The sequence below is a fragment of the Amphiura filiformis genome, chromosome 16, assembly GCF_039555335.1.
Source record: "Amphiura filiformis chromosome 16, Afil_fr2py, whole genome shotgun sequence".
In the NCBI taxonomy this organism is placed as follows: Eukaryota; Metazoa; Echinodermata; class Ophiuroidea; order Amphilepidida; family Amphiuridae; genus Amphiura; species Amphiura filiformis.
Genome location: NC_092643.1, coordinates 17,815,139 through 17,825,457, shown reverse-complemented (window position 1 = coordinate 17,825,457; position 10,319 = coordinate 17,815,139). Strand labels below are relative to the sequence as shown.

Below are 10,319 nucleotides of genomic sequence, written 5' to 3'. Positions count from 1 at the left end.
TTAAAACCTTTTCTTTCCCCAACAGCCCGGGGGGGGGGGGGCACTCAAGTATGATAGTGTACACATGCGTGACCAAATTTTTATACGCCCCCTAATAAGGTAATTTAATATAGATTTTACCCCATGAGTTTTTGGCTAGTAAAAATGAAGAAAATTTATCCCTTTTGGACTCGTAATTTACCAAAAATGATAAAAGTACCCTAAGCAAGTTGTTTATTTTCAGACAACTACCCTTATTCTTGACAATCAGTGTTTTTTAGACCCTAAATGCGTCACGTGCGTAACTTGCCTTGCCTTAAAAGACACCCCTTTTTACTTATTTTTGGTCACTCATGCGTACAGGCCATATAATGTGAGTGGTCCCGCGGGCACAACAGTAACATTTTATTCAAAGCACCAAAAACTCATTACCAGCATTTCAGTATTAAAAGTATTTTCTTTATTCACTGCGTTGTCTTTAAGAGATAAAACTGTCTCAAAAAAAAAAATTGTGCAAGTGGAAAGCACCATCTTTGGCAATTAGAAAATACTGTTGTGACATGATGCTTACATCAAAGTCAAGGGGGCAGTCCTAGCTTTCAAATACCGTTTGTTTTATTCATTGTGGTTTAGGCAATCCAGAGATCTGCTTCACTAAACACAAATGTATGAAAACCCTTTGTGCCACTTTTTATACAGAAAATTGAATAGAATGTTATATCTAAATACCTGCACAGTACAGTTAATAAAAGAACATTCATTTTGTAGGATTAGAAATGATTATGTAACAATTGCTCAATAACGTATACGATATGCAATATTTCGTTGACATGATTTTAATTTTACAACAGAGTGCAATATTTGTTTGTCTTTTAACATGTCTTGAGTGACAAAGAGAACAGTACTTACCATGATAAAATCTTTGACATGTACATGTATTTAATTTGACAACAGAAGGTGAAATATTTATTTATCTTAAGCTGAATTTATACTCGATCGCCGAGCGATGCGATTAATCGCTTTTGAAAAAGCGATTTGCAATCACCGAATTTTGCAATGCATCGCCCGTCGCTTTTGCATTTATACTTATCACGGCGGTAGCGATTGCAGACGACAATTAAAATATTCTAAATGCCACAAAATACATTTTTAAAACATCAGTTGCTGTCAATAATTATTGCTTTGAATTAATTCATCGCCAAAAGTTAAAAATCGAGAAAGGTAAATTAATCATAGCCAAATAATAGATCCAGTTGGTTGTATAATATGATTGGTTGACGCATTCACGTGTCAAGCGATATCGCTGGGAAGTTGAAATTTCTTCAACTTGCAAAAGCGACGTCGTTTTTGAATCGATTGATCGGCTTGGTGACGCTCTGGAAATGTAAGTAAACATTGAGCATGCGTGAAATTCGCTTTTCTGCTAAAGCGATCGAGTATAAATTCAGCTTTACTGTTTCAAGTGAAAAAAAATCGTGATCTTTTCATATCGCTTGGGTTTGTAGCTAAATACTTCTACTCTTTTTAATCAAATTCTATTTAATTTGGCTAATTGTTTAAACAACTTTCGCAATGTCGAGTACCATGTACCAATGGTTTGGTATAGGTAGCTGAACCCCGTTAATAATAACATCACTGTGGCATAACATAGTTTCGTGGCATAACATAGTTTCCTGTCTCTTTGGTATGTTGTTCCCTGCTACCGACGTCCACTCCTAGTAATGGATCGATAATCGATTTCCAATCATCTAATGTCCATGAGGAACTTGCTGCTAAGGTGACGCCATTGACAAGGAACTGGGGTGTTCCACTCATGTATCCTGTGAGAATAATGCAAAGATACGTAAAGTATGTTTAGAAATAGGCGTATTCAAATAATATAGAGTTTTCAAAATGAAGTAACTTCCACGACATCGATTGAATTTCTTGCTCACATTTACTTCAATGCTATAATGCTCGCTCTAGTAAAAAAAAACATTTATACGGGAACTTAAACCCCTTGCCGTTGAAGTTATTGCAGAATTTCATTTCGCAAACTGATTTTTGCACGTCATGAGCACACACAAAAGTATATAGCAAGCTTGTCGTTTGGAACAGAAAATCATTTAAACCTAATTCAGTCAGTAATTTTCAACAACATGTGGTGTGTCTTTTACCCAAACCAAATTTGATTTCCAATAATTGGTCTTTTAACTAAATAATACATAACGGGTAATTTTGTAGACTATGAGAAAATGTAGAAACTATTGTTCTTAAGGTGGTGCTACACCCCCTGATAAATTTGGTGATTAATTTTGCATTTTCTCAAAAAAATAACTACACACTGGTAACAAAAGTTATGTATATTATAGGGGCAAGGAATCCAATTACTTCACTGAAATTTCAGTGATTCAAGACAGGTGGTTCATTATATAAGTTTGCTTAATTCGTTACGACAAATCAACTGCTCAGTGCCTAAAGTGGGTAACAGCTGCCATGTGTAGATGAGTACAATATACTGTGCGTAAACTGGCAAATGTTCACAGAGTAGCTATTGCACTTACCCACTTCTGGCACTGAGTAGTCAAAATGTAACTTACTATAGCAGGAGTATTTCCACATAATTCTTGCGTCACTATCACCTTCATCTTCTTCAAGCTTTGATAGAAATGCTGACCTGTCAACTACGTTACCGGCTACGTCGGCTATCATACTGAGACAAAGGAAACAAACTTGAAATAGTACGAAAATAACTAACTAATTAACTAACTAACTAACTAGTTAGTCAACTAACTAACTAACTAACTAACTAACTAACTAACTAACTAGTCAACTAACTAACTAACTAACTAACTAGTTAGTCAACTAACTAACTAACTAACTAACTAGTTAGTCAACTAACTAACTAACTAACTAACTAACTAACAAACAAACAAACAAACAAACAAAGAAACAAACAAACAAACAAACAAACAAACAAACAAACAAAGAAACAAACAAACAAACAAACAAATAAACAAACAAACAAACAAACAAACAAAGAAACAAACAAACAAACAAACAAACAAACAAATAAATAAATAAATAAATAAATAAATAAATAAATAAAAGAAAGAACGTACGAAAGAAAAAAGAAACAAAGGGAAAAAAGCTTGAAATATTACCAAAATCAAATGAACAAATAAATAAATAAATAAATATAAAAAGTATTTAATTGATTAATTAATTAATTAATTAATTCGTTACCGACTACGTCGGGTATCATACCGGGTACAGAATTAATTAACTAATTCATTTATTTATTCATTCGTTGTATAATTGGTTATACCTCATTATTTCACTGTTACTTTTGTTCCGTGTTGGGTCGTTGAAGAACTTTTTTTGAACAGCGAAAAAATCCGCCATCCATTTAAATGTTACTGACGAATCCATGTCCTGTATGATGAAAGTACTCTGTTTTTAAAAAAAGAAGAAAATATCATATCAGGTGCCAGGCCCTAATTACAACTCACCAGCCCCGGCCGGGACTCTGTGTGCCGGGCTTTGCTTGTATTATAAACATCTTCCGGCGCCTTAGTAAAGTCTGCACAAAAAGTAACTCAGCTGTTATATATACGCCTATAAATTCAGAACTAATAATTGTTATCACAATATTTCAACATAAAAAGAAGGATGATTTATTTTCGCGCATTTTGATACCCCATTTGTCCAATTTTGTTCAATATTGACAATACAGCAGTGTTATGAAAGAAAAATACCCCAATTTAAAAGTTGCAGTTATTTGTATTGATTTGAAGAAAGCGTGAATATAATGGCGGGTTTTACGTGTTTACAATGCTGGCATTATAACCATTGATCGCTGTAAACTGCAACTTTTAAATTCGGTTATTTTTCTGTAAAAGCACTACTGTGTTGTTAATATTGAACGACATTTGACGAATGGGGTATCAAAATGCGTGTAAATAAATCATCCTTCTCTCTATGTTGAAATATTGTGAAAACAATTATTTGTTCTGAATCTTTAGGCGTATTTATAACAGCTGAGTTACTTTTTGTGCAGACTTTATATTAAATGGTAACTTGATTCAGTCATCTAAATCTTTATTAGGAATGCCATTTTTTGAATAGTTTGTAAGTGTCAAGTTGGGAGAAACAAGTTAGCATTAAATGGCTCACGGTTTAATGATCGTAATAGGAAATTTGACTAAATTTCCGCACACAAAACCAACGTGTGACGTCAACATCGCGCAGGCATTGTCGTCGAAGAAACATAGCAACATATGAAAAGGTTTGGCTTCAAAACGATTCTACGCACAGTTTCCACACCCGGTTTACACCTCGATACACCCGCGTACACAGATATATCCAAGCACAGCGAGTCTAGCTTCTACGCAGTCTGTGTTTATACTACACGGTTGAGTGCATAGCATCATAAGAGCTGTGTGAGATCTAGTGGAAAATATGCAACTGTGATTGTTTTTTGTCAAAACCTCAAGTGTTCCCTTCATCCAATCAGAATTTTTTTATATCGAACGAAAGCTAACACTTCCCCCTAAAAATACCTTTTTTCAATACGTCAACAGATAACCCAATTCAATCTTTATAGCAAGGCGAATGTGGTAAATCTGTAGAAAATGAAATGAAAAAGCACACTTATATTGTCCATGGCCAATTGTCTTCAAATTGCAAATCTTGTGCAAAAAGTTGTAAATTCAATGAACCATGACTTTGTTAAAGAGTGCTTACAAATTTATATGAAATCCATGCACGTAATAACCCCCCTCCTGTCCGCCACCCAACGCACTTAACCCTAATGTTGGTTTCATACTATAATGCCGCTTACCGCTGAGAGGCGTGATGCATGCGCATCGGCTTGTCATTGGCTGATACGTCATATTGCCGCAGCGGTAAGTGGCAGGAAAGTCTGACAGGGACATTACCTACCTGCGTTGCTAGCCACGCGCTTCTATGGTATGGTGGCGGGAAGAGAACAACATTAAGGCGAAGATTTGCCACTCCATAATGATCTGCAACCTCCTTCAATGTCGGGAATGCCACATTTGAAAAAGGACACGTAAGATCCATAAATGCGTCGAGTTGAATCAGTGACTGGCCTTCTGAACCATACGGGAAACCCAATGGTCGATTTGGTATAGGTACTTGAGCACATACTTGACATGCAAAGTATATTATTAGCCACTGTTGCATTAGTATGTTGAAGTTATTCTTTTGTTTATTCGCCATTCTGTGAAAGAAGTACACCGAACCCACGTTATAATGCTAGCAGGCGACACCGCATGCTATAGAATTGCAGATTCATACAATAATGAAAGTAATTTAAACTTCAACACTACTTGTTTATTGCGCTTACCGGGAGCGCTTTCGAGAAACTTCCTCGTCGCACAGTGTCATCGACCCTATATCTTCATGGCAGGAATCGCCATGGTAGGTTGAATCCACAGCCACGATTAGCCATTTGGTTCAAACCTTTAAAGCTCTTTAGAACTAATAATTAGTCGAGGGACATAACTAAGGCTACTCACAATAGCCGGGTTATTGATCTTGGTTGTGCGTGAATAAGCTTGTATACTCCATTGAGGTCAATGGTCATCGACTTTTATACTGCCTACAGTGAGTGCAGCTGTACTACACGCTGTAGTCCATACAGGGTATTACAGATCTCACACCACCAAATCAGAGTCCCATAGAGATATGTGCTAAATTTGCCTTAAGAAAACGTCATTTTTTCTTCACAGGAGCGACTCAGTTTTAAGCGACAGCTATGATGGTTGAAATCAGCCCTTGCCTGATCCCTCTGGCTGGGAAAAAATATAGGTTGACCGTCATTATTTTTTACGACTGGCCCTCGAAGTCTACGATGTCTGGGAATTGCCTATTTTACAGGCAAAACCATGCCAGTGTTTCTGTAAAGAAAAGGCTGCTTAAAATCATTAAAAGTTATTTGATCTCGCCCATCTGTGGTACACTTGCAGGAAATTATATTACTAATCATGACCAATCCAAATTTGGCTAAAATTATGCAAATTTCTGCTCATTTTAATGTTAAATTGAGAATCCATGGGTTTTTCTAAGAAGTGAAATTAAGGGCGCACAGCGATATAATTCTATTTGGTGGTGTGAAATCTGAATGATCCAACATGTTTCTGATTGTCCTTAATTTCAGACTATTTTAATCTAATTAAGTTATTTTTAGCATAATTTGAGCAAGAAGCTGGTTAAAAAAAAATTTCAAGCAGAATCATTGTGTCTCTGACATCTGCTATCTACTGAAGATAGCATTGTGATTACCAAGTTAAAAGTTCACCAAGACTTAGGCTTTCAGCAATTTACAGTCAAGAGGGACAAGAAGCTTGGCAGACACACAGAAACAAAGAAGAACATGTCCACAATGCCTGAATTATAAATGTTGAATTATATGGCCTATTAGTGAAATCTTAAGTCTACCCCCCCATAAGCTTACCTGATCCATGCCATGGGCACATTTTATGGGCTCCAACCAGTGCCCTAGCCCACGTGCCACCATATACTGATGTCTTCTCCATCTGGTACTGAGTCACTGCATACCATCATGATTGTAAACATTACATGGGTTATCAGTAGTGGAATCATAAGCTTAGCCTACCCCCCCCACACACACACACCGTAAGCTTACCTGATCCACTCGCCTATTTCATGAGTTCCGACCAGTACCCTAGCACCATACTGATGTCTTCTCTATCTGGCACTGAGTCATTGCATGCCATTGATGATGTAAGCTTACAAAATATTATGATTGTAGACATTGCATGGGCCTTAGTCACTCTACGAAATGGAATATTTCACTCAAACACACATTTCGGGTCATAACTCACCTCAGCACTGGTATATTTGTAGCAAATGTTGCAGTTCTCTTCAATTTTAGCCTTTAATTACATAAATTCAGTCAATGCACTTCTTCGGTGGATGCAAACGCAAATTTGGAACAGGGCTAACTTGCTCAATCAAAAGTTGAGACTCACACACACAGCTCCATGAATGATCCAACATGTTTCTGATTGTCCTTAATTTCAGACTATTTTAATCTAATTAAGTTATTTTTAGCATAATTTGAGCAAGAAGCTGGTTAAAAAAAAATTTCAAGCAGAATCATTGTGTCTCTGACATCTGCTATCTACTGAAGATAGCATTGTGATTACCAAGTTAAAAGTTCACCAAGACTTAGCCTTTCAGCAATTTACAGTCAAGAGGGACAAGAAGCTTGGCAGACACGCAGAAACAAAGAAGAACATGTCCACAATGCCTGAATTATAAATGTTGAATTATATGGCCTATTAGTGAAATCTTAAGTCTACCCCCCCCCCCCCCCATAAGCTTACCTGATCCATGCCATGGGCACATTTTATGGGCTCCAACCAGTGCCCTAGCCCACGTGCCACCATATACTGATGTCTTCTCCATCTGGTACTGAGTCACTGCATACCATCATGATTGTAAACATTACATGGGTTATCAGTAGTGGAATCATAAGCTTAGCCTACCCCCCCACACACACACACACCGTAAGCTTACCTGATCCACTCGCCTATTTCATGAGTTCCGACCAGTACCCTAGCACCATACTGATGTCTTCTCTATCTGGCACTGAGTCATTGCATGCCATTGATGATGTAAGCTTACAAAATATTATGATTGTAAACATTGCATGGGCCTTAGTCACTCTACGAAATGGAATCTTTCACTCAAACACACATTTCGGGTCATAACTCACCTCAGCACTGGTATATTTGTAGCAAATGTTGCAGTTCTCTTCAATTTTAGCCTTTAATTACATAAATTCAGTCAATGCACTTCTTCGGTGGATGCAAACGCAAATTTGGAACAGGGCTAACTTGCTCAATCAAAAGTTGAGACTCACACACACAGCTCCATTCAGATCTCACACCACCAAATCAGAGTCCCATAGAGATATGTGCTAAATTTGCCTTAAGAAAACGTCATTTTTTCTTCACAGGAGCGACTCAGTTTTAAGCGACAGCTATGATGGTTGAAATCAGCCCTTGCCTGATCCCTCTGGCTGGGAAAAATATAGGTTGACCGTCATTATTTTTTACGACTGGCCCTCGAAGTCTACGATGTCTGGGAATTGCCTATTTTACAGGCAAAACCATGCCAGTGTTTCTGTAAAGAAAAGGCTGCTTAAAATCATTAAAAGTTATTTGATCTCGCCCATCTGTGGTACACTTGCAGGAAATAATATTACTAATCATGACCAATCCAAATTTGGCTAAAATTATGCAAATTTCTGCTCATTTTAATGTTAAATTGAGAATCCATGGGTTTTTCTAAGAAGTGAAATTAAGGGCGCACAGCGATATAATTCTATTTGGTGGTGTGAAATCTTACAGGACCAACGCAATATAAAATGGTCAGATTTTGAGTTCAAAGCGCACGGCCAATTTTCAAAGCGCATTATAGCGACTATCATATCTGTTCAACACGTATTTTCAAGTGTATGAGACCACATCTGGTTTCTTGAGAAAAATTCATTTGCGGGAGATATTCATCAATTTCTAACCCAGTATTCGAAGATTTTCGTCTGATATCAAAATCGTGCATAGCAATTCACGTGTATGGATCCCGTGTATTCATTTTAGTGTCTCTGCTCCACCAAATAATTATTAGCCAGGCGGTGTCGGTGTGCGTCGTCAGCCGATGCTGCAACCTCCTTCAATGTCGAGAATACCACTTTTGAAAATGGACACGCAAGATCTATAAATGCGTCAAGTTGAATCAGTGACTGGCCTTCTGAACCATACGCTAACAACATCGGCTGACGATGAGGAAGTTCCTCGAAAAGTTACGTCGTTTACTGTAGTGTTTTAGAGCTTTTTAGTTACGGCGTAGGCAACAACAGTGATTAGTAGGCATACACCGGGTAGACACTGACAAGCATGAATATAAGTTCAGTCAGGAATAATAGACAAAGGGATAGGCATCCTAGTCTGCTGCCCTCTTTTGATATATGTATCCTAGGTCTCACAATAGGCGGATTAGCGGCCATTTTGTCTTCGACATGATTTTATTCACGTGTCCTTATATTTTAGTACATAAATATATAAGTTAACAGGTTTACTATTTTAAAATTATATTTTGTGTATACAATATATTCTGTAGTAAATAGATCAAATGACGATGATTGTTCAGGTATTATATGCTTGATAGAATTAAACTGTTTGACCAGCTAGTATTCTCCTCTGCCGTCAGTGTGATTCCAGTCTCTCCACATACCGTGTTGCGAAGGTGGAGGAGTCTAAAGCTGTATTGACGAACACGCATGCGTTAAAAATGATGTAGCCTAGGTCGAACAATAGCGTGACGTATTTTCCGGCATTGTTCCTATGCACTTTCACCCTCCTGGTTCAGTAACGGCGTAGGAAAGCAACCGGTAAAGCTCAACTCAATGACTCGGCAACTATTAATATTTCCAGTTGAATGAATCTTGGAATGGATTGAGCAAGGTCATACCCATTGATGCGTATTTAGCCTGTACGTGCAGTACATAGACTCCAAAATTTACATTCAAAGCACGTGAAAATGAACATCGAATGCATGCCATATTCGTGTGATTATTTAAACCACAGACCCGACCCGATGTTTAAGGGTAGCGACAATAGAAATTTTTACCAAAGTAACATATTCTTGTTTATACCATGATATTGTTGTATCTCAATACTATCACAACTTCAGCTGTGTAACTTACCTAAAAAGTGGTTCTTTTAATTAAAAATACAATAAATAAAATCACTCTGCGCTTTTAGTACTGACCAGACTATAGTAATATTTTTTCTTCTGTGCACACGATACAATATTATGCAATACTAGCAGCTAATATTAATCATGCTTCAGTGGCAAGTACCTCTAACTGGTATTGAAATTTGTCTTGTCCGGGGGGCGCTCAGTGGCGTTATTTTCTAGGGTCTATGGTGAAGGTGACTGATGCGTAGTAGGCCTATGTATAGGCTGTAAAAAACCTGTTCAGTGATTTCATCCGGAGAATGTAGAAATCCATGAATCAGCAAAATTTAGATTTTAGCACCTTGCCCAGCACCTTTGTTAGTTTCGATGCGCAAACATTAATCCCTGTATTAAAGACAAAATAAGTTATTTTACATGAATCTGTAATTTCTCTACTCAGTAGAGAAATTAGCTACATGCATTTGAACGGGGCTTCAACTTTATCAATAGGGCCTACTGCTGCTTTCCTCGGTTCTTGCCAAAACGTTTTAAAATATCTAATGACAATTTTAATGATTTATCCTTCACTTTTCGGCATTTTATATACAATTTAAATTTGTTTTACC

The 10,319-nt window shown here is 37.2% G+C and overlaps 1 protein-coding gene across 2 annotated transcripts; it reads right to left on the bottom strand.

Annotated features, from left to right (window-relative positions):
* Positions 1-36: 36 nt before the first annotated feature.
* Positions 37-8,925, bottom strand: LOC140135669 (uncharacterized). 2 transcript variants are annotated; one of them, XM_072157254.1, is made up of 5 exons: positions 8,829-8,925; positions 4,903-5,203; positions 3,287-3,411; positions 2,559-2,671; positions 37-1,799 (listed from the first exon to the last, which is right to left on the bottom strand). In XM_072157254.1, exons 2-5 carry the CDS (start codon positions 5,200-5,202, stop codon positions 1,612-1,614), a joined length of 726 nt encoding a protein of 241 aa, XP_072013355.1. In that variant the 5' UTR covers position 5,203; positions 8,829-8,925; the 3' UTR covers positions 37-1,611. The 2 variants fall into 2 exon arrangements, with proteins under 2 accessions (XP_072013355.1, XP_072013354.1); XM_072157253.1 differs by lacking the exon at positions 8,829-8,925 and adding an exon at positions 5,330-6,410.
* Positions 8,926-10,319: the final 1,394 nt, after the last annotated feature.